Source organism: Coregonus lavaretus (genome assembly GCF_964263955.1).
Source record: "Coregonus lavaretus genome assembly, contig: HAP1_SCAFFOLD_2703, whole genome shotgun sequence".
Lineage (NCBI taxonomy): Eukaryota > Metazoa > Chordata > Actinopteri > Salmoniformes > Salmonidae > Coregonus > Coregonus lavaretus.
The window spans coordinates 28,413-53,494 of record NW_028161045.1 but is presented as its reverse complement, the minus strand read 5'-3'; the positions used below and the strand labels follow the sequence as shown (position 1 = coordinate 53,494).

General features: G+C 45.2%; 3 protein-coding genes across 3 annotated transcripts in view; 1 reads left to right on the top strand and 2 right to left on the bottom strand.

Annotated features, from left to right (window-relative positions):
* The window catches only part of LOC311121165 (uncharacterized protein), a 28,421-nt gene extending 18,344 nt beyond the window's left edge, over positions 1-10,077 (bottom strand). Inside the window, exon 1 of the mRNA XM_084195688.1 lies at positions 9,988-10,077. The gene's annotated coding sequence lies outside the window, so the exon portion shown is untranslated. The remainder of the gene's footprint in view (positions 1-9,987) is intronic.
* A 123-nt stretch (positions 10,078-10,200) lies between these two features.
* LOC311121162 (aldo-keto reductase-like) lies at positions 10,201-16,408 on the top strand. Its single transcript, XM_084195686.1, has 5 exons — positions 10,201-10,298; positions 10,707-11,103; positions 12,322-12,577; positions 15,551-15,709; positions 15,871-16,408. The coding sequence occupies exons 2-5, from the start codon at positions 10,733-10,735 to the stop codon at positions 16,048-16,050; spliced, it is 966 nt and encodes a 321-aa protein (XP_084051812.1). The 5' UTR covers positions 10,201-10,298; positions 10,707-10,732; the 3' UTR covers positions 16,051-16,408.
* Positions 16,409-16,615: 207 nt separating this feature from the next.
* Positions 16,616-23,673, bottom strand: LOC311121163 (uncharacterized protein). The gene is made up of 4 exons (XM_084195687.1): positions 23,525-23,673; positions 22,566-22,721; positions 21,006-21,208; positions 16,616-19,644 (listed from the first exon to the last, which is right to left on the bottom strand). The coding sequence occupies exons 2-4, from the start codon at positions 22,711-22,713 to the stop codon at positions 19,510-19,512; spliced, it is 486 nt and encodes a 161-aa protein (XP_084051813.1). The 5' UTR covers positions 22,714-22,721; positions 23,525-23,673; the 3' UTR covers positions 16,616-19,509.
* Between the last annotated feature and the right edge of the window lie 1,409 nt (positions 23,674-25,082).

Below are 25,082 nucleotides of genomic sequence, written 5' to 3'. Positions count from 1 at the left end.
CAATGACACAGGTCAAACGTTTTCTGTAAGTCTTTCACACACTGTTGCTGGTATTTTGGCCCATTCCTCCATGCAGATCTCCTCTAGAGCAGTGATTTTTTGGGGCTGTCGCTGGGCAACACGGACTTTCAACTCCCTCCAAAGATTTTCTATGGGGTTGAGATCTGGAGACTAGCTAGGCCACTCCAGGTCCTTGAAATGCTTCTTACGAAGCCACTCCTTCGTTGCCCGGGCGGTGTGTTTGGGATCATTGTCATGCTGAAAGACCCAGCCACGTTTCATCTTCAATGCCCTTGCTGATGGAAGGAGGTTTTCACTCAAAATCTCACGATACATGGCCCCATTCATTCTTTCCTTTACACGGATCAGTCGTCCTGGTCCCTTTGCAGAAAAACAGCCCCAAAGCATGATGTTTCCACCCTTTGGATGCAACTCAGCATTCTTTGTCCTCCAAACACGACGAGTTGAGTTTTTACCAAAAAGTTCTATTTTGGTTTCATCTGACCATATGACATTCTCCCAATCCTCTTCTGGATCATCCAAATGCACTCTAGCAAACTTCAGACGGGCCTGGACAGGTACTGGCTTAAGCAGAAGGACACGTCTTGCACTGCAGGATTTGAGTCCCTGGCGGCGTAGTGTGTTACTGATGGTAGGCTTTGTTACTTTGGTCCCAGCTCTCTGCAGGTCTTTCACTAGGTCCCCCCGTGTGGTTCTGGGATTTTTGCTCACCGTTCTTGTGATCATTTTGACCCCACGGGGTGAGATCTTGCGTGGAGCCCCAGATCGAGGGAGATTATCAGTGGTCTTGTATGTCTTCCATTTCCTAATAATTGCTCCCACAGTTGATTTCTTCAAACCAAGCTGCTTACCTATTGCAGATTCAGTCTTCCCAGCCTGGTGCAGGTCTACAATTTTGTTTCTGGTGTCCTTTGACAGCTCTTTGGTCTTGGCCATAGTGGAGTTTGGAGTGTGACTGTTTGAGGTTGTGGACAGGTGTCTTTTATACTGATAACAAGTTCAAACAGGTGCCATTAATACAGGTAACGAGTGGAGGACAGAGGAGCCTCTTAAAGAAGAAGTTACAGGTCTGTGAGAGCCAGAAATCTTGCTTGTTTGTAGGTGACCAAATACTTATTTTCCACCATAATTTGCAAATAAATTCATTAAAAAGTCCTACAATGTGATTTTCTGGATTTTTTTCTTCTCAATTTGTCTGTCATAGTTGACGTGTAACTATGATGAAAATTACAGGCCTCTCTCATCTTTTTAAGTGGGAGAACTTGCACAATTGGTGGCTGACTAAATACTTTTTTTCCCCACTGTAAGCTTTTGGTTTTATTAATTTATTGCCACCCGGGCCCGCCGGTGTAAATGCTAAACTGCTTGCTGACTCTGTAGGGTAGCACCACTGTACTGCATGATTGTAGCAGGTTTACTAATGCGGGTTTACTAACATGTTTGTGTTAGTAGCTATGCTGACCATGACATTAGCTAATATGGTGACAACGATGTAGGCTGTGTGTAGCGGTTAGTGGTTATGATATGAAGGTTTGGCTTGGAAAGGTTTTTTCGTCTGGTCACAGACAGCTGATTTGTTGTGCACTGAAGTCCACAAACGAAGGGAAACGTTTAGAGGAGAGCGCGTAGATGCGAGAAAGAATTATACAATGAGCAAGTGATCATGCTGTTTGTATGTGGATGCTATGAAAGTGAACTGTGTTTATGTGTGATCAGGGGCGTATTCATTCCGCCGATTCTGTTGAAAAATGTTTCTTAAAACGGAAGCAAACGGAACGAAACAGGGATAAACATACCTGAATTTGTCCAATAGAAACTCTTGTTTGCAACTGTTTGGACTAATGATTACATCATAGATCAGCTAGTTGCAGGCAAGAGTGTGCAAGGCGGTATTGAATGTGTTACTGTCTGTTCTCTCGACCTGTGTGCACCTACGTTGTAAACTTTCATTCATAGGCTAGGTTGTAGCAACCTCATGATGGGTATAGGGAACATTTCAGTCTCCTATAGAAGCCTAAATGTATCGATGTTACATTGAGCTGGGTGAATGGAATATGAATGACAGTCATCCAATATGCTGTAATAGAAATAAGGCCATGCTCATAAAAAAATTATCGTCCTCCTCATCTTAAACGTCACCGTCCGCCACGGGTCTTGAAAGCACCATAGAATTCATGGTACCCTTCGCCAGCTCATATCTGTGCAAAGCTGGATTCAGTGCTTAAAACCAAATATCGATTCAGGTTGGATGTGAGGGGCGCACTATTGCGTTCTCTACTGCAGGTTGTAGGGAAGGCTCGCAGTTCGATTCCGGGGAAGACTACGGTTCAGGAAAAAGATGGCGGAAGTGGATGCTGAGTTCGAATCAAGCAGCGCGTCGAGCAAAGTTGGGGAAGGCGAAAGTTCTGAATGGACAACAGTAGTGGCAAAAACTGGAACAAAAAGGATGTTGTCTAAAATTGGAGTGGAGGATTCGTGTATGAATGATAATGAATCGCTTCTTGTTGGGATGCGTTTGTTGAGTAAGGATGCATATGTGGGAAACCCGTTTGAGGTGTTGAAAATTGTGAAGTATGTGCTGGGAAAAGTGGAGTCAGTCAGAGCGACCAGGGGTGGTCTTATTTTGATTCATTGTATTTCTGAAGAACAGAGGAAGATTGCAGTGAGCCTCAAAAAGAATTCAAAACAACAGAAGTTTTGTGTTTTGAACTTCGGAGTAGAGCAACCGTCAAAAGGAGTCATCTCAGGGGTGACGACGGATGTTCAGGTTGAATACCTGAAGAGAATTCCTGGTGTGGTCGGGGCCCGGCGTCTGACCCGCTGGGCGAATGGAGAGAAATAAGAAAGTCTGTCGGTCCTGTTGGTTTTTGATAAGGAGCAAATACCTGCGCATGTGAAGCTTGGTTATGTAAGATACGCTGTAAGAGCTTTCGTCCCCAAACCATTGCAGTGTAAGAATTGTAAAGGATTTGGCCGTGTTTCAAGTGTGTGCAGACGGACAGAGTATATTGAAGAACGGTGTGTAGAAGGACGACGGTGTTGCAATTGTGGTTGGGGATCATGATCCCGAGTTCCTGGAGTGCCCTGTAAGGGTGAAGGAGATTGAGCAGTCAATCGAATCTCCTATGTGGAGGAGAATAAAATAATTGAGAAAACAAGTGATGCTAGTGAAGACATGGTAGTGGACGCACCACAGCCTGTAGTCAATGTTTGCTGCCAGTCAAAAGATACCCTGTGTGTTAAAAAGGTGAATTTTGTGGCGTTCATTGCCACAGTTATAAACTGTACGGCACAAGTCTCAAAGAAGTCTAAGAAACTGGACATTATTGTGGCTGCGGCAGTTTTTGGGACTTAAGGATTTTACATCTGAAGACTTGCAAGGGGTACTGGCGCCGGAAGACCCGCCCTCCCAGGTTTCCTTGAGCCTGTGTAGGGATCAGATCTGTTTTATTTTTTAACAGAAAAGTTGTTCGATTTCTGTTTTTTTTTTTTTGGTAGTTTGTTATATAAATTATATACACTACCAGTCAGATGACCAGGCCTCCACAATCCCCCGACCTCAACCCAATTGGTTTGGGATGAGTCTGACGGGAAGAGTGAAGGAAAAGCAGCCAGTGCTCAGCATATGTGGGAACTCCTTCAAGACTGTTGGAAAAGCATTCCAGGAGAAGTTGGTTGAGAGAATGCCAAGAGTGTGCAAAGCCTTCATCAAGGCAAAGGGTGGCTATTTGAAGAATCTCAAATATAACATATATTTTGATTTATTTAACACTTTTTTGGTTACTACATGATTCCATGTGTTATTTCATAGTTTTGATGTCTTCAACATTATTTTACAATGTAAAAAATAGTAAAAATAAAGAAAAACCCTTGAATGAGTAGGTGTGTCCAAACTTTTGACTGGTACTTTATATATATATAAAAACACACACACACACACACACACACACACACACACACAGTGCCTTCGGAAAGTATTCAGACCCCTTGACTTTTTCCATATTTTTTTCCCACTAAAATTGATTAAATTGTATTTTTTCCTCATCAATCTACACACAATAACCAATAATGACAAAGCAAAAACAAGGTTTTATACATTTTTGCTAATTTATTACAAATAGAAAAACTGAAATATCACATTTACATACACCACTGTTCAAAAGTTTGGGGTCACTTAGAAATGTCCTTGTTTTCCATGAAAACATACATGAAATGAGTTTGAATAGGAAATATAGCAAAATACATAGGAAATGTTGTCATTGACAAAATCAAATCAAATGTTTTTGGCCACATGCGCCGAATACAACAGGTGCAGACATTACAGTGAAATGCTTACTTACAGCCCTTAACCAACAGTGCATTTATTTTTAACAAAAAAAGTATGTGTTGAGAAAAAAAGAGCAGAAGTAAAATAAAATGACAGTAGGGAGGGTATATATACAGGGGGGTACCGGTGCAGAGTCAATATGCGGGGGCACCGGCTAGTTGAGGTAGTTGAAGTAATATGGTAATATGGACAAGGTTAGAAAGAATGATTTTTAATTGAAATAATAATTGTGTCCTTCAAACTTTGCTTTCGTCAAAGAATCCTCAATTTGCAGCAATTACAGCCTTGCAGACCTTTGGCATTCTAGTTGTCAATTTGTTGAGGTAATCTGAAGAGATTTCACCCCATGCTTCCTGAAGCACCTCCCACAAGTTGGATTGGCTTGATGGGCACTTCTTACATACCATACGGTCAAGCTGCTCCCACAACAGCTCAATAGGGTTGAGATCCGGGTACTGTGCTGGCCACCATTATAGACAGAATACCAGCTGACTGCTTCTTCCCTAAATAGTTATTGCATAGTTTGGAGCTGTGCTTTGGGTCATTGTCCTGTTGTAAAAGGAAATTGGCTCCAATCAAGCGCCGTCCACAGGGTATGGCATGGCGTTGCAAAATGGAGTGATAGCCTTCCTTCTTCAAGATCCCTTTAGCCCTGTACAAATATCCCACTTTACCACCACCAAAGCACCCCCAGACCATCATATTGCCTCCACCATGCTTGACAGGTGGCATCAAGCACTCCTCCAGCATATTTTCATTTGGTCTGCGTCTCACAAATGTTCTTCTTTGTGATCCGAACACCTCAAACTTCGATTAATGTGTCCATAACACTTTTTCCCAATCTTCCTCTGTCCAGTGTCTGTGTTCTTTTGCCCATCTTAATATTTTCTTTTTATTGGCCAGTCTGAGATATCGCTTTTTCTTTGCAACTCTGCCTAGAAGGTCAGCATCCCAGAGTCGCCTCTTCACTGTTGACGTTGAGACTGGTGTTTTGCGGGTACTATTTCATGAAGTTGCCAGTTGAGGACCTGTGAGGCATCTGTTTCTCATACTAGACACTCCAATGTATTTGTCTTCTTGCTCAGTTGTGCACCGGGGCCTCCCACTCCTCTTTCTATTCTGGTTAGAGCCAGTTTGCGCTGTTCTGTGAAGGGAGTAGTACACAGCGTTGTATGAGATCTTCAGTTTTTTGGCATGGAATAGCCTTCATTTCTCAGAACAAGAATAGACTGATGAGTTTCAGAAGAAAGTTATTTGTTTCCAGATACTCAACTAGTCTCAAGAAGGCCAGTTTTATTGCTTCTTTAATCAGCACAACAGTTTTCAGCTGTGCTAACATAATTGCAAAATGGTTTTCTAATGATCAATTAGCCTTTTAAAATGATAAACTTGGATTAGCAAACACAACGTGCCATTGGAACACAGGACTGATGGTTGCTGATAATGGGCCTCTGTACGCCGATGTAGATATTCCATAAAAAATCAGCAGTTTCCAGCTACAATAGCCATTTACAACATTAACATTGTCTACACTGCATTTCTGATCAATTTTATGTTCTTTTAATGGACAAGAAAATTGCTTTTCTTTCGAAAAGGACATTTCTAAGTGACCCCAAACTTTTGAACGGTAGTGTAAGTATTCAGACTCTTTACTTTGTTGAAGCACCTTTGGCAGTGATTACAGCAGAGTCTTCTTGGGTATGACGCTACAAGCTTGGCACACCTGTATTTGGGGAGTTTCTCCCATTCTTCTTCGCAGATCCTCTCAAGCTCTGTCAGTTTGGATGGGGAGTGTCGCTGCACAGCTATTTTCAGGTCTCTCCAGAGATGTTCGATCGGGTTCAAGTCCTGGCTCTGGCTGGGCCACTCAGAGACTTGTCCCGAAGCCACTCCTGCGTTGTCTTGGCTGTGTGCTTAGGGTCATTTTCCTGTTGGAAGGTGAACATTCGCCCCAGTCTGAGGTCCTGAGTGCTCTGGAGCAGGTTTTCATCAAGGATCTCTCTGTACTTTGCTCCGTTCATCATTGCCTCGATCCTGACTAGTCTCCCAGTCCCTGCCGCTGAAAGACATCCCCACAGTATGATGCTGCCACCACCATGCTTCACCGTAGGGATGGTGCCAGGTTTCCTCCAGACGTGACACTTGACATTCAGGCGAAAGAGTTCAATCTTGGTTTCATCAGATGAGAGAATCTTGTTTCTCATGGTCTGAGAGTCTTTAGGTGCCTTTTGGCAAACTCCAAGTGGGCTGTCATGTACCTTTTACTGAGGAGTGGCTTCCGTCTGGTCACTCTACCATAAAGGCCAGATTGGTGGAGTGCTGCAGAGATGGTTGTCCTTCTGGTAGGTTCTCCTATCTCCACAGAGGAACTCTAGAGCTCTGTCAGAGTGACCATCGGGTTCTTGGTCACCTCACTAACCAAGACCCTTCTCCCCCGATTACTCAGTTTAGCCGGGCGGCCAGCTCTAGGAAGAGTCTTGGTGGTTCCAAACTTCTTCCATTTAAGAATGAAGGAGGCCACTGTGTTCTTGGGGACCTTCAATTAAATGTTTTGGTAACCTTCCCCATAGCTGTGCCTCGACACAATCCTGTCTCGGAGCTCTACGGACAATTCCTTCGACCTCATGGCTTGGTTTTTGCTCTGACATGCACTGTCAACTGTGGGACCTTATATAGACAGTTGTGTGCCTTTCCAAATCAAGTCCAATCAATTGAATTTACCACAGGTGGACTACAATCAAGTTGTAGAAACATCTCAAGGATGATCAATGGAAACAGGATGCACCTGAGCTCAATTTCGAGTCTCATAGCAAAGGGACTGAATAATTACAGTGGGGGAAAAAAAGTATTTAGTCAGCCACCAATTGTGCAAGTTCTCCCACTTAAAAAGATGAGAGAGGCCTGTAATTTTCATCATAGGTACACGTCAACTATGACAGACAAATTGAGGAAAAAATATCCAGAAAATCACATTGTAGGATTTTTAATGAATTTATTTGCAAATTATGGTGGAAAATAAGTATTTGGTCACCTACAAATAAGCAAGGTTTCTGGCTCTCACAGACCTGTAACTTCTTCTTTAAGAGGCTCCTCTGTCCTCCACTCGTTACCTGTATTAATGGTACCAGTTTGAACTTGTTATCAGTATAAAAGACACCTGTCCACAACCTCAAACAGTCACACTCCAAACTCCACTATGGCCAAGACCAAAGAGCTGTCAAAGGACACCAGAAACAAAATTGTAGACCTGCACCAGGCTGGGAAGACTGAATCTGCAATAGGTAAGCAGCTTGGTTTGAAGAAATCAACTGTGGGAGCAATTATTAGGAAATGGAAGACATACAAGACCACTGATAATCTCCCTCGATCTGGGGCTCCACGCAAGATCTCACCCCGTGGGGTCAAAATGATCACAAGAACGGTGAGCAAAAATCCCAGAACCACACAGGGGGACCTAGTGAATGACCTGCAGAGAGCTGGGACCAAAGTAACAAAGCCTACCATCAGTAACACACTACGCCGCCAGGGACTCAAATCCTGCAGTGCCAGATGTGTCCCCCTGCTTAAGCCAGTACATGTCCAGGCCCGTCTGAAGTTTGCTAGAGTGCATTTGGATGATCCAGAAGAGGATTGGGAGAATGTCATATGGTCAGATGAAACCAAAATAGAACTTTTTGGTAAAAACTCAACTTGTCGTGTTTGGAGGACAAAGAATGCTGAGTTGCATCCAAAGAACACCATACCTACTGTGAAGCATGGGGGTGGAAACATCATGCTTTGGGGCTGTTTTTCTGCAAAGGGACCAGGACGACTGATCCGTGTAAAGGAAAGAATGAATGGGGCCATGTATCGTGAGATTTTGAGTGAAAACCTCCTTCCATCAGCAAGGGCATTGAAGATGAAACGTGGCTGGGTCTTTCAGCATGACAATGATCCCAAACACACCGCCCGGGAAACGAAGGAGTAGCTTCGTAAGAAGCATTTCAAGGTCCTGGAGTGAACTAGCCAGTCTCCAGATCTCAACCCCATAGAAAATCTTTGGAGGGAGTTGAAAGTCCGTGTTGCCCAGCGACAGCCCCAAAACATCACTGCTCTAGAGGAGATCTGCATGGAGGAATGGGCCAAAATACCAGCAACAGTGTGTGAAAACCTTGTGAAGACTTACAGAAAACGTTTGACCTGTGTCATTGCCAACAAAGGGTATATAACAAAGTATTGAGAAACTTTTGTTATTGACCAAATACTTATTTTCCACCATAATTTGCAAATAAATTCATTAAAAATCCTACAATGTGATTTTCTGGAGAAAAAAAATCTAATTTTGTCTGTCATAGTTGACGTGTACCTATGATGAAAATTACAGGCCTCTCTCATCTTTTTACGTGGGAGAACTTGCACAATTGGTGGCTGACTAAATACTATTTTTCCCCACTGTATGTAAATAAGGTATTTCTGTTTTTTATTTTTAATACATTTGCAAACATTTCTAAAAACCTGTTTTCAGTTTTTCATTATGGGGTATTATGTGTAGAATGATGAGGGAAAAAAACTATTTTATCAATTTTAGAATAAGGCTGTAACGTAACAAAATACGGAAAAAGTCAAGGGGTCTGAATACTTTCCGAATGCACTGTATATATATTTTTGTATTTTGTTCAATTTTGGGGAATCCTGTTACCATCCTGCACATTAGGTGGCGGGATGCACCTTAAATTGTGCGATCGCCAATATACCATAGAAGAAGAAGGTTGGACGTGACAGCACAGATGAGGTGCGCTCTCTCGACCACGCCCCCTGACTTTGAGAATCTCCGAGGCCATATGCATCAAGTACACCCATCTCATTAGTGGTAGTGACATATGATACGTTATGTCAGACACAGGAGGTTGGTAGCACCTTAATTGGGGAGGACAGGCTCGTGGTAATGGCTGGATCTTAATAGGTGGAATGGTATCAAATAGATCAAACACATGGTTCCCAGGTGTTTGATGCCATTCCATTTGCGCTGTTCCAGCCATTATTATGAGCCGTCCTCCCCTCAGCACCCTCCACTGATGTCAGAGTAATTTGCAATTGACTGTCATAGACCCACATTAAAAGTATGTGATGGTGAGTTGAGAAGACAATCAGAAATAATGTTAGAATGTTTTTCAATTGACTGCCATAGCCCCCCCCCCAAAAAAGTAAACTTTGGCTGTTAATTACTTTTTTTTTCTCACAAAATGGAGTCGTGGGCCAAAAAAGTTTGGGAACCCTCGCTGTAATGTAATGGAATTGAGAGTGATGATCAAGGGCTAGGTCCACTCACTACTAGTTGGACAAGTCAGATTAGATGATCTTGGTAGGAACTGAGAAAATAATTAATGAATGGATTAATTCATACGAGAAACTTCGTTTGAAATAGTTAACGTTAGATAGCTACTGTTAGCTAGCTAAACAACACCAACGTTATTTCACAAATTTGACTTTGTTATTATTAGCTAACTAGCTAACGTTACATAAACCACTCACAGAAAGGCTACCTCTCCTTCTAGCTAGCTAATCTAGTAAGGTTACCTAGCTGTTGATGTTGTGAAGCTGACAAACTCCTGACAACTGAAACATACAACCTGTTTACTATACCGTAAACACAAACATACCGTCATTCACCGAATCTTGGCACCCACAATTTTCAAAACCAAGACAGTCCCGGCAACGAAACCGGTCACACGATCTGCTCGCTCAGGCTCGCGTTGCCGTGAGGGACAAGTTCCCGCCTCCAAACATCTTTCTCCTCTCTGATTGGCCAACACTTCATCCAGTCAGCGGTTTCCTCGCTAGTGTCTCTATGGTGACGGCGAACAGGAAGTTCCACCGAAAGTCACGTGCATGATCCACATGGAAAGGATTTCGCTGCTACAGTCAATTTACAAACATGTTTGTACTATTTTATCAACAAATCTATTAAGAGGTATTTACAATTACTCGTATGTCAGTTAAACTTGTGTATATTCTTTATTTGCATGCCGTACTAAGTCAAGGTAGAAATTGCTTGTTGCGTTATTGTTATGCATCGCTAACGTTAGCTAACCAGATAAGTATCCGAACTTTTTCATTGTGATGATTAGTGTAAACATGCAACACACAATCTCTGATATGTAGCCTTGAGAAGATACTCAGCCATTGTTTTGATACTTGAGTGTGCTGTTGCCAAGTAATAGCATGGTAATTGTCACCGTTTTGGTTATGTTTCACCCACCCCACCCACCAGTCTAGTGTTCAAGTGCCTTCTAGCCCGCTGATGGCAGTTGACACACAGTCCACCTCACCCCCCTCCATTTTGTTATTCATCTCTCCCTCTCTCTCTTCTTTTCCTCAGTGTTCAAGTACCTTCAAGACCCCTAGATGTCTGAGTCTGATCCTCAGCCCTCCCCCCTCACCCTCTCCATTCCTCCCATCCTCTCCTCCACCCCCACCCTCTCCATTCCTCCCATCCTCTCATCCTCCCCCACCCCATCTGTTCTGCTCAACACCGGGGCCAGGATGCCTCTCCTGGGTCTGGGTACCTACCGGCTCCGCGGCCTTGATGATACCCTCCAGGCCGTCAACGCCGCGCTCTCCACCGGCTACCGCTCATTTGACACGGCCTTAGTCTACCGGAACGAGGCTGACCTGGGTCGAGCACTGCGACACCTCCTGCCCAAACACGGCCTCTCCCGAGCGGACGTCTTCATCACCAGCAAGCTGGGCCCAAAGGACCAGGGAGCCAGAGCCAGGTACAGGGATGGAAATTAAAGCTAGTAGGAAATGTGCCAAATTAGCCCGAAATGTTGTCTTCTCAAATGTTGCATGGTATAGCATAGGGCTGCGCGATATGGCCCAAATATCATATCACTGTATTTTTCTACGTTTTTACGGTATTTTATGTTTTTGAATAATAAAAGTTCAATATTTGCTTCATGAGTAGTGCGTGACCCTACGGTGGCAACACATACATTCTAAGTGATTTCAATGGGTCTCTCTCCATTCTGATTGTTTTATACTGTTCAATTCAACCTAAAATAATTTCCTGCGTTTCCATTAATTTCAGTATTTCCTCATTTGAGATCATTTCCACACTGCTACGTAGGGCTGGACAATATGGGCAAAAAAACTAGGCCTTATTTTTAACCAAATGTTGCGACTTGATTTGACTTGCGATTTTAGATCAAAACACTTGGGTGAACTGTTGGAATCATGGAAATAGAATGTTTATCATAATTCTATAGTTAGAATATAAATAACAGTGGGGACTTTGAATACAGTGTTGTTTGACATGACAACAAATTAAAATGCCAGGGAGGAGGTATTGTGACAGGGTAGGAACCAAAGTGATGGTCAGTGTTTCGTAGGGGACCCTATAATCTTTGGCTACATTTAATGTTTCTTCATGTAGCCAAGATATTCATGCTTCGCGTATTGCTCTTTAGTGTAGCTATAGAACGCTAGTGGATTTAAATTAAGAATGAAAGTTAAAACAGCATCGTTGTCATCAACATTGTTGCATGTGCTGCATTGACCATGCAGACTGAACGCAAGTGTCTCGTGGTCAAGCAACAACAAATGCCCTCCTCGCGTGACGGGGGCGGGGCTAGGTGGAAAGTGGCATGGAGAGAGAGAGAGAGCGGAGAGGGATGACTGAAGTAGCGTGTAAACTAGAGAAATGGACGTTACACACTGCATATCACATTTAATAAACCAAGCATTCAAATAACGTTCTAGAAGGTAAAGTAAAAACCCAAACTGGTCCGTGCATCAATAGTGGTATATAGTAAAATACGGTATACCGCCCGGCCCTAGTATAGCCTTGGCCCTTTGGCTAGTAGAATGTCATCTGGGCCTGTAGAAGTTGTGGTGTACTAGCCCGGCTGGCCAGTGCCCAAAATGCTGACCAAGTATGTACAAATATGACTCTGACCAGTCATATTGTTTGCATTTCAAACTCTGTTCCACAGGGAAGGAGCTTTGAGGAGTCTAGAACTGCTGGATCTAGACTATATAGATCTATACTTGATCCACTGGCCAGGGACCCAGGGGCTGGGGGTGGGAGACAAGAGGAACCCAGAGAATAGAGCTCAGAGCTGGGCAGAGTTAGAGGAGCTCCACGCCCAGGGCCAGGGGAAGCTGAAGGCCATAGGGGTGTCCAACTACACCCCAGGACATATGAAGGAGCTACTGGAGGGGTGTTGTGTCACCCCCGCCGTACTACAGGTAAACAAAAACAAACTAACTCCCGCTGTATTACAGGTAAACAAAAACAAACTAACTCCCGCTGTATTACAGGTAAACAAAAACAAACTAACTCCCGCTGTATTACAGGTAAACAAAAACAAACTAACTCCCGCTGTATTACAGGTAAACAAAAACAAACTAACTCCCGCTGTATTACAGGTAAACAAAAACAAACTAACTCCCGCTGTATTACAGGTAAACAAAAACAAACTAACTCCCGCTGTATTACAGGTAAACAAAAACAAACTAACTCCCGCTGTATTACAGGTAAACAAAAACAAACTAACTCCCGCTGTATTACAGTTAAACAAAAACAAACTAACTCCCGCTGTATTACAGTTAAACAAAAACAAACTAACTCCCGCTGTATTACAGGTAAACAAAAACAAACTAACTCCCGCCGTACTACAGGTAAACAAAAATACACTCTGCCTTACTACAGGTAAACAAAAATACACCCTGCCTTACTACAGGTAAACAAAAACAAACTAACACCCGCTGTATTACAGGTAAACAAAAATACACCCTGCCGTACTACAGGTAAACAAAAACAAACTAACACCCGCTGTTTTACAGGTAAACAAAAACAAACTAACTCCCGCTGTATTACAGGTAAACAAAAACAAACTAACTCCCTCTGTATTACAGGTAAACAAAAACAAACTAACTCCCGCTGTATTACAGGTAAACAAAAACACACCCTGCATTACTACAGGTAAACAAAAACACACACGGCCTTACTACAGGTAAACAAAAACACACCCTGCATTACTACAGGTAAACAAAAACAAACTAACACCCTGCCTTACTACAGGTAAACAAAAACAAACTAACACCCTGCCTTACTACAGGTAAACAAAAACAAACTAACACCCTGCCTTACTACAGGTAAACAAAAACAAACTAACACCCTGCCTTACTACAGGTAAACAAAAACAAACTAACACCCTGCCTTACTACAGGTAAACAAAAACAAACTAACACCCTGCCTTACTACAGGTAAACAAAAACACCCTGCCTTACTACAGGTAAACAAAAACACACCAACACCCTGCCTTACTACAGGTAAACAAACACACCCTGCCTTACTACAGGTAAACAAAAACAAACTAACACCCTGCCTTACTACAGGTAAACAAAAACAAACTAACACCCTGCCTTACTACAGGTAAACAAAAACAAACTAACACCCTGCCTTACTACAGGTAAACAAAAACAAATTAACACCCTGCCTTACTACAGGTAAACAAAAACACACCCTGCCTTACTACAGGTAAACAAAAACAAACTAACACCCTGCCTTACTACAGGTAAACAAAAACACACCCTGCCTTACTACAGGTAAACAAAAACAAACTAACACCCTGCCTTACTACAGGTAAACAAAAACAAACTAACACCCTGCCTTACTACAGGTAAACAAAAACACACCCTGCCTTACTACAGGTAAACAAAAACACACCCTGCCTTACTACAGGTAAACAAAAACAAACTAACACCCTGCCTTACTACAGGTAAACAAAAACACACCCTGCCTTACTACAGGTAAACAAAAACAAACTAACACCCTGCCTTACTACAGGTAAACAAAAACAAACTAACACCCTGCCGTACTACAGGTAAACAAAAACAAACTAACACCCTGCCTTACTACAGGTAAACAAAAACAAACTAACACCCTGCCTTACTACAGGTAAACAAAAACAAACTAACACCCTGCCTTACTACAGGTAAACAAAAACAAACTAACACCCTGCCTTACTACAGGTAAACAAAAACAAACTAACACCTTGCCTTACTACAGGTAAACAAAAACACACCCTGCCTTACTACAGGTAAACAAAAATAAACTAACACCCTGCCTTACTACAGGTAAACAAAAACAAACTAACACCCTGCCTTACTACAGGTAAACAAAAACAAACTAACACCCTGCCTTACTACAGGTAAACAAAAACAAACTAACACCCTGCCTTACTACAGGTAAACAAAAACAAACTAACACCCTGCCTTACTACAGGTAAACAAAAACAAACTAACACCCTGCCTTACTACAGGTAAACAAAAACAAACTAACACCCTGCCTTACTACAGGTAAACAAAAACACAACTTGCCTTACTACAGGTAAACAAAAACAAACTAACACCCTGCCTTACTACAGGTAAACAAAAACACACCCTGCCTTACTACAGGTAAACAAAAACAAACTAACACCCTGCCTTACTACAGGTAAACAAAAACACACCCTGCCTTACTACAGGTAAACAAAAACAAACTAACACCCTGCCTTACTACAGGTAAACAAAAACACACCCTGCCTTACTACAGGTAAACAAAAACAAACTAACACCCTGCCTTACTACAGGTAAACAAAAACACACCCTGCCTTACTACAGGTAAACAAAAACAAACTAACACCCTGCCTTACTACAGGTAAACAAAAACACACCCTGCCTTACTACAGGTAAACAAAAACAAACTAACACCCTGCCTTACTACAGGTAAACAAAAACACACCCTGCCTTACTACAGGTAAACAAAAACAAACTAACACCCTGCCTTACTACAGGTAAACAAAAACACACCCTGCCGTACTACAGGTAAACAAAAACAAACTAACACCCTGCCTTACTACAGGTAAACAAAAACAAACTAACACCCTGCTGTACTACAGGTCAGACATGAGACTCAGCTTACTGTTGTGCTTGTTCTTCTGGCTCTAGCACTATATTTTCTTACTGGCACTTATTTCTCTGATCGCTGCCTTCTTGAGGAAAGTTTTACTTGATATGACTGTGATTTGTGGTTGTCTTACCCACCTTAGTTGAATGCACTGACTGACCGTAAGTCACTCTGGATGAGAGTGTCTGCTAAACGACTTTGGATAAATGACCGTTCTTATTATAAATCTGAAATCTTATTGAATAATCTTACGTCATCTCTCCGTCCAGGTAGAGTTCCACCCCCGTCTGTCCCAGGGGGAGATGAGGCGTCTGTGTGGGGAGAAGGGTGTCTGTTTCCAGGCTTACTCCTCCCTGGGGACTGGCTCTCTCCTCCAGGACCCTTTAGTGGTCCAGGTTGCACTGGGATATGGCCGGACCCCTGCACAGGTACTGTGTCTGTGAGAGTGGGTGGAGTGTTCTGGAAATGACAGTACACTCTTAAGTACACACTGATTTAAGTAATTTAATGGCTTTCCTTCTCTCCTCTTCCTCCCTGTTTTATCCCACATCTTCCCCTGGCTTCGTCTTTCATCCTGTGTTTGTGGCAGGTCCTGCTCAGGTGGGCGGTGCAGCAGGGAGTCCCCGTCCTACCCAAGTCATCTCACCCCACCAGGGTAGCAGAGAACGGGCGTGTGTTTGACTTTGAGCTGACTGCTGAAGATATGGAGAGGCTGGGGGGGATGGAGTGTGGACAGAAATACTGTTGGGACCCTTCACAGGTAGCCTGAGAGGTAGGAGGGGAAACCCAGCGGAGAAGGAGGAGATGGGTCTGTAGCCCAAAGATAGCTGGGGTTTGAATTCCTTGAAGTTAGCCTGAAGGTACATACTTAACTGACTGGATTCTGTTATGAAGCAAACCTTGATAAGAAATCACGTGTCAACAGAACTTTGGAGAGTCTCCCAATAAGATTCTTGAACTAAGTGTTGATTTATGATGCGACAGAGACCTCTGATGAAGATTACGATCATGATGCCAAGAGCAACGCTGTTGTTGTGTTCATGTGATATTTATGTTACAAATGATTTTCTTACTAACTTAAAATCTGAATTAATTTGATATTTTCACTGTAAAAATTGACCTCATATCAAGTGGCAATTTTTTTATTTAATAAGTCAGTGTGTATATAATTTTTTTTTATAAAAATGCACAATACAAATAAAAAAAACACCTAGCACTAAGTAAATGATGGTTAATAAAAGTATTTTGTTTATTTGTTTACGTATGCCCATAGTACACCAAGTGGTCACAAAAAGAAAATTACATTTACAAAAGTCATTTTGTATAAAATAAAAATAAAAAAGAGAGCGAAGTAAAAGTGTTCAAGATTCCCTCATTCCACACATCAAGTTTCAAGTAATACCAGAGGTTGAGTCCCAAACGGCATCCTATTCCAAACGGCACACTATTCCCTACATAGTGCAGGAATAGGGTGCTGTTTGGGACGAAGGGCCAGAGATGACTGCAAGGCAAGCTTCCAGTTGCACAGATGCTATCTAAACTACAGCCCGGTCTGGTTTCAACAGGGTACGTTCAACACCACAACATCACAAAACCCTGCGCAAACAGTTGCAAACCCGGTAAAAAAAAAAGGGTCAAAACAAAATACAGGTTTAAAAGGCAGAATGAAAAAAAGCCTTGTAAGGAAACGTCTGTGAAATGGCGAAAGAACACAGATGTTGCACAGTTACTTACCAAAGTTTTATTTATTTATAAGCATTCTTATCTACAGTACTAGAGATTAGTTTAGCAACGTTGTGATCTAGAATGCAGCCCGTGCGCCTCAGGCGCTAGTAGTGTGTGACAAGCCGTCTGCTGATAAGCATTCCTCTACATACCGTTCTAGAGAGTCTATAGTTTTGCAACGTTGTGATGCAGAACATACCCGGCGTGTTTGTGCTTCTCTACCGTGTGACTGAGCCCAGTGCCTAAGGCAGTAGGTAGGCAGTAGTGCTGGCAGCCGTGGCCCAGTCACAGAAAGACTCGGAAAGAAAGGCAGATCATCATTCAAGTCAAACATTAATCTACTGCTGAATCCCAAATCAAACCCCTAAACCCCCTGGTCAACGGTAGTGCACTGTAAAGACTGACTGATCTGATCTGAAAGCTCAGATGTTTACAGAGGTGGAAGCAATGGTGAAAGCTCAACCACTGCACTGCTTATACCTATCCAGAGGGGGAAGGGGTTGGGAACGAATTGGGACCGCCTGGAAGTGTAGGGACTAGGTTGGGGGGGGTTGATTTGGGCTGCAACAGGAGACCTTGCAGTAACACCTCTAAGTAGAAAAAAGATACAGGCTTACAGAGGGGACTTGTCTCAAATAGCACCCTATTCCCTATACAGGCCCTGGTCAAAAGTAGTGCACTATATAGGGAATAGGGTGCTATTTATGACGCATCCATAGTATCAATAGTGTCATTAATAAAAGTCACATTTTGTTGTTCAGCAGTTTACATAGTCATTGTCCATTAGTTTAATTCATTAAAATATTAACAGTATTTACAGTTTTAAAGACCCAAGGCTTTAATCCTCATTGGTTTTGCTCTGAAAGTTATAAGTCGTATTTAATTAAATTCTATCGTCCTGATAAACTGTTCCTCTGCAGTTCTTGTTTTTATACAAAACATTATTAGCACTACTATCAAAGATTGTCATTTAAACAAGATGGTTCTTTATATTTGAGACATTTATTTTGAAATGGGCTAGTTGTCGGAGTGCAGCCATCATTGTAAGATGGCAGTGATTGTGGTTGCTAACTACCACACGGCGTGTATCCCAAAATAGCACCCTATTCCCTATTTAGTGCACTACTTTTGACCAGAGCCTATAGGGAATAGGGTGCCATTTGGGATACACAACATACGGTAAGACTCATTCCCAATTCATCTTTCCTTGATTCCTTACACCACCGCTCCTCATGTCCTTCTAAAAATGCATTGGAGAAGAAGGTCCGAGGGAAAGGAGGAAATAGGATACGGGGAAACAAGGAGAGATTCATTGAGATGGAGAAGAGTTTATTTCTCACTAGGTAAGAGTGAGAGGAACCAGACTGCCATTTTGTTTTGTTCTGCGTCTCAGTGCATGTTGTCTGGCCTCTCTCTCTCTCCCTCTGTGTTGCATAGCGTTAATGGGAGAAACAGTAAAAATTATTACCTAATGACCCGTTTGGGCCTTGGGTGGATGCTAGTTGTTCTCGTTTGGTCTCATCCCCTTTTATTCTCTCCTTTATCTGTCTGTCTGTCTCTTTCTACCTCTCCACCCTCTACCTTGTTACTCTGGTAATGGCTCTGTGGCTGTCTCCACTCCTTCCTCTCCCTACATCCCTCTCTCTCCTTCCTCTCCCTCATCCCTCTCTCTCTGTGACTCTCCTACCTCTCCCTACATCCCTCTCTCTCTGTGACTCTCCTTCCTCTCCCTCATCCCTCTCTCTGTGACTCTCCTTCCTCTCCCTCATCCCTCTCTCTCTCTGTGACTCTCCTTCCTCTCCCTACATCCCTCTCTCTCTCCTTCCTCTCCCTCATCCCTCTCTCTGTGACTCCTTCCTCTCCCTCATCCCTCTCTCTCTCTGTGACTCTTCTTCCTCTCCCTACATCCCTCTCTCTCTCCTTCCTCTCCCTCATCCCTCTCTCTCTGTGACTCCTTCCTCTCCCTCATCCCTCTCTCTGTGACTCTCCTTCCTCTCCCTCATCCCCCTCTCTCTCTGTGACTCTCCTCTCCCTCATCCCTCTCTCTCTCTGTGACTCTCCTTCCTCTCCCTCATCCCTCTCTCTGTGACTCTCCTTCCTCTCCCTCATCCCTCTCTCTCTGTGACTCTCCTTCCTCTCCCTCTCTCTCTGTGACTCTCCTTCCTCTCCCTGTCACTCTCCCTACATCCCTCTCTCTCCTTCCTCTCCCTCCATCCCTCTCTCTCTGTCACTCTCCCTCCATCTCTCTCTACACTTTGCTGATTGTGGTTCAGTAGCAGGTGAGAAAACAGGTAGGCCCATCTCTCCCTTTCTTTTTCAATCCATCTTCTGTCCCCCTCTCTCTCTCTCTCCATCCTCCTCTCTCTACTCAGATGACCGTGGTTCAATAGCGGTACGATTACGGGTGTGTTCTTCCTCTTGGTGAGAGAACAGGTAGGCCCACCCCTCTCTCCTTCCTCTCCCTCCACCCCACTCTCTCTCTGTCTGTCTCCCTCCCTCCTCTCTACTCAGATGATCGTGGTGGGATGGTAGAGGTGTGTTCAGTCTCTGTCTCTTGGTGGCTGAACAGGTAGGCCCACCAGCTGGGGGACTTTGTCATCTGTTTGGCTGCTCCCGCACTCTTCACCCGCCTCATCTCCTATAGAGGTCAGGGGTCATGCGATAGAGGGAGAGAAAGAAAGGAAGGAAAACAGGTTAAGTGTTTTTGATACAAGATTGAAGCATCTCATCTCCCCTCTACCCTCCCACAACTCGTCCTCTCACCCCTCCTTCCCCCTCCTCTCTCCCACAGCCCCATGTCTCACCCCTCCTTCCCCCTCCTCTCTCCCACAGCCCCATATCTCCCCCCTCCTCCCTCCCACAGCCCCATGTCTCACCCCTCCTCTCTCCCACAGCCCCATGTCTCACCCCTCCTTCCCCCTCCTCTCTCCCACAGCCCCATGTCTCACCCCTCCTCCCCCCTCCTTTCTCCCACAGCCCCATGTCTCACCCCTCCTCTCTCCCACAGCCCCATGTCTCACCCCTCCTCTCTCCCACAGCCCCATGTCTCACCCCTCCTCTCTCCCACAGCCCCATGTCTCCCCCCTCCTCCCCCCTCCTCTCTCCCACAGCCCCATGTCTCACCCCTCCTCTCTCCCACAGCCCCATGTCTCACCCCTCCTCCCCCCTCCTCTCTCCCACAGCCCCATGTCTCACCCCTCCTCCCCCCTCCCACAGCCCCATTTCTCACCCCTCCTTCCCCCTCCTCTCTCCCACAGCCCCATGTCTCACCCCTCCTCCCTCCCACAGCCCCATGTCTCACCCCTCCTCCTCCCTCCCACAGCCCCATGTCTCACCCCTCCCAAAGCCCCATGACTCACCCCTCCTCCCCCCTCCTCTCTCCCACAGCCCCATGTCTCACCCCTCCTCTCTCCCACAGCCCCATGTCTCACCCCTCCTCCCCCCTCCTCTCTCCCACAGCCCCATGTCTCACCCCTCCTCTCTCCCACAGCCCCATGTCTCACCCCTCCTCTCTCCCACAGCCCCATGTCTCACCCCTCCTCTCTCCCACAGCCCCATGTCTCACCCCTCCTCTCTCCCACAGCCCCATGTCTCACCCCTCCTCTCTCCCACAGCCCCATGTCTCACCCCTCCTCCCCCCTCCTCTCTCCCACAGCCCCATGTCTCACCCCTCCTCTCTCCCACAGCCCCATGTCTCACCCCTCCTTCCCCCTCCTCTCTCCCACAGCCCCATGTCTCACCCCTCCTTCCCCCTCCTCTCTCCCACAGCCCCATGTCTCACCCCTCCCACAGCCCCATGTCTCACCCCTCCTCCCCCCTCCCACAGCCCCATGTCTCACCCCTCCTCCCCCCTCCCACAGCCCCATGTCTCACCCCTCCTCCTCCCTCCCACAGCCCCATGTCTCACCCCTCCCACAGCCCCATGTCTCACCCCTCCTCCCCCCTCCCACAGCCCCATGTCTCACCCCTCTTCCCCCCTCCCACAGCCCCATGTCTCACCCCTTTATCCAGCCATGTATCAAACTCGTCACTCATGCGTCGGAGCTGCCGTCCATATTTCTTGGCCGCCCAGAGGGCAGGGGGGGCCGACTGGGAGCGAACCCGGAAAGATGCTCCGTCTGTGGGCACGCCGTCCACCCCTGGCCCACTACCCTGGAGCTCCTGGGCCTGGGACTCTGAGTTCATCCTCAATCGACCCTCTCCTATAGGAGAGAGAGAAGAGGGAGAGTGGGGTGAGAAGTATGTAGGCCTTGTCTGTCCGAGCCAGAAAAGCCCATAGGGCAGGAGCCTATCTCCTGTTTCTGTAGTGAGGCAGCTTGATGTACAGTACACCCCCTGGACAGGACGCTAGTCTATCTCCTGTTTCTGTAGTGAGGCAGCTTGATGTACAAGTACACCCCCTGGACAGGACACTAGTCTATCTCCTGTTTCTGTAGTGAGGCAGCTTGATGTACCAGTACACCCCCTGGACAGGACGCTAGTCTATCTCCTGTTTCTGTAGTGAGGCAGCTTGATGTACCAGTACACCCCCTGGACAGGACACTAGACTATCTCCTGTTTCTGTAGTGAGGCAGCTTGATGTACCAGTACACCCCCTGGACAGGACACTAGTCTATCTCCTGTTTCTGTAGTGAGACAGCTTGATGTACCAGTACACCCCCTGGACAGGACACTAGTCTATCTCCTGTTTCTGTAGTGAGGCAGCTTGATGTACAGTACACCCCCTGGACAGGACACTAGTCTATCTCCTGTTTCTGTAGTGAGGCAGCTTGATGTACCAGTACACCCCCTGGACAGGACACTAGTCTATCTCCTGTTTCTGTAGTGAGACAGCTTGATGTACCAGTACACCCCCTGGACAGGACACTAGTCTATCTCCTGTTTCTGTAGTGAGGCAGCTTGATGTACAGTACACCCCCTGGACAGGACACTAGTCTATCTCCTGTTTCTGTAGTGAGGCAGCTTGATGTACCAGTACACCCCCTGGACAGGACACTAGTCTATCTCCTGTTTCTGTAGTGAGGCAGCTTGATGTACCAGTACACCCCCTGGACAGGACACTAGTCGATCTCCTGTTTCTGTAGTGAGACAGCTTGATGTACCAGTACACCCCCTGGACAGGACGCTAGTCTATCTCCTGTTTCTGTAGTGAGACAGCTTGATGTACAGTACACCCCCTGGACAGGACACTAGTCTATCTCCTGTTTCTGTAGTGAGGCTGCTTGATGTACAGTACACCCCCTGGACAGGACGCTAGTCTATCGCATTGGACTCCTAAAACAGTGCTGGGGTTCATTATGACAGCCATAGCAACAAGACAGTAGATGTTATTGGGGTTCATTATGACAGGCTAAGGTGGCTGACTATCAGGGTGGTATTCATTAGGGAACGCAGCGGAAAATATTTTGCAACAGAAAACAAAAAGGAGCGTTTCTTATTGGAAAAATCCAGCTAGTCCGTCCATGTTTCAGTGCGTTTTCTTCCGCTTGGTGCCTAATGAACACGACCCTGGTAAGACCGATAGTGGCTATTTCCCAGAGTTCTCTGGGGGCATCATACCTGCCATTCTCATCTCAGGCACGGTGAGGGCGTGGCCTAGTGGGCCGCCAGTCATCCCCTTTCCGGCTGCCGATTGGTCAGTTTCTGTTTCTCCTACATCCTCTGAGGGCTCTGATTCGCTGTCTGATATAGTAAACATCTGAGCCATGCTGACATCTACGGTGAGAGAGGAGGGGAGGGAGAGCGGAGAGAATGAGAGACAGGGGAGAGAGGGCAGAGAGGGAGGGAAAGAGACAGGAGGAGAGGTGGAGAGAGAGAGAAAGAGACAGGAGAGGGAGACAACATTATTACAAAAAATGTGCTTGACAGCAGACCCGAATAGACCCTGAATCTTTGTACCAAGGCTTTAGCTCAGGGGGCCAACTCAGTCTTGGCACGCTGGCGACCTGAGTTCAAATCCCTGTCAGTCACACATTGGAATGAATGAAAGACAAACCTCTAACTTTGAATTCACGATCACACACACAGGAATAGACTTAGAAAAAATACTATATTGGTAGTACCTTGGCCTAATTATATAACAATAGCATAGTAATAACTAATGATGTAACCAAACATATTATTCATGTTTAAACCCTTATTGTGATTAAAACTGACAAATAGTCTCGTTTGAGGTTTGAATACTCTGTCACGATGTTGCAACAAGATTTCTTCACATATAAAGCACACAAACACAACTTGCTCTGCTCCTTGGTCCAAAGGTATCAACGTTATCATATACCGGCAAGATAAAGTTGTTTACCGTGGGGAAAAGCGGTGCATAATGTGATATCACCAACATTGACAACTAGTTACATTCAAGCACACCCAAATTAGCTAAAATGCTACAATTGTTTCGGTGCTCTTCGCGATTGTTGTATCGATTCTGGAGACAATGGAAAACTTGGCAACACCACCAACCGCGGAAGCCACTCGGTTTGATAACGTCAAAAAACAGAATATAAAATACATTTTCTTACCCGAAGTATTTTGACAGGTAAATATGTTAGAGCAGCCGCGTCTCCCGCTCTCTATTTCCACCTTGATATTGTTGTTTTCTGGTGTCTTTTTTTTTAACGGTACAATACAGTTTTTCTTCCCTCCCCCAATAGCGTAGCGGCAGTCTATCTACCGCACCGCTATCCTGCGCTCCACCAATGGTCGGGCCCTGCGCGGGTCGCGTTGGACTGGCCTTGCCGCTTACGTCACTGTTGCGAGCTAGGATTCGGCTCGCGTTTTGTTTTTCTCGCCGGCTGCCCCCTAATATGTGGTATAGGAGCGCAACAGAAATATTCAACCCATACATACGGTAGATGGGTAACCAGCGGCCTCCACTGAGGGCATATATAATACAGTACCTTGTTGATGTAAGCTATATACTGTATAACCCACGCACCACCAAATGCAAAATGTAACTAGTCATCTCTCTAGAAACCTTTATTAGAGGTTTTTTTTCTTACTTGGTTTTGTGGAAGACAGGACCTGTTCACTATGACTGGACCCGTTCCCTATGACTGGACCCGTTCCCTATGACTGGACCCGTTCCCTGTGACTGGACCCGTTCCCTGTGACTGGACCCGTTCCCTGTGACTGGACCTGACTCAGGTCTTTGAGAATGAACTTCCTTATGACAGAAACAATCTGTGTCTCTCATTAAAAGTAGTGATGATGTCATTAACATGTATGTCTCAGTTGGTAGAGCATGGTTCTTGCGTCAGGGTAGTGGGTTCCTCTCCCGGGGACACCCATACGTAAAATCTATGCATGCATGACTGTAAGTCTCTTTGGATAAAAGCCTCTGCTAAATGGCATATTGTTATAAATATATACAGGAAACTGCCAAAATAAAGGAAACACTTGAGTAAATGGAGGGATACAAAGTATACTGAAAGCAGGTGCTGCCACACAGGTGTGGAATTAACATCCCATCATGCTTAGAGTCATGTATAAAAGTGCTAGCAGGCCCAGTTGTCCATTATTTTGGCTACCATGTCTAGAAGAAGAGATCTCAGTGACTTTGAAAGAGGGGTGATCGTTGGGGCACATTTGCCAGGAGCTTCAGTGACAAAGACTGCTCAACTTGCTGATGTTTCTCGATGTGCAATGGCCATCTCAGTCACCGGACCTCATCCCAATTTAACAGTCATGAGAGATTCTGGAGTGGTCCCCGAATTTCTCGTGGAAGAATGGTGTCACATCCCTCCAATAGAGTTCCAGACACTTCCAAGAATCTATGCCAAGGCTCATGGAAGCGGTTCTGGCGGCTCGTGGTGGCCCAACGCCCTGAAGGCACTGCCATTTCCACTAGTGTCATACTGTGGTGAAAATTGTGAAAAAGAGAGAAGAACCCCAACAGCCACACTCTTCTATCCCCTGTAGTCTTTCCTTTCACCTGTGTATAGGCATTCACACTGATCAACAGGTGGGGACACTGGGGCATACGGGGGGAGAATCTCAATTGCATACTCCTCGCGTCCTCTCTCCTCGCCTCCTTCTCGAAACTCGTTGGATGAGAAAGCCAGAGGTCCCTCCCTTGAC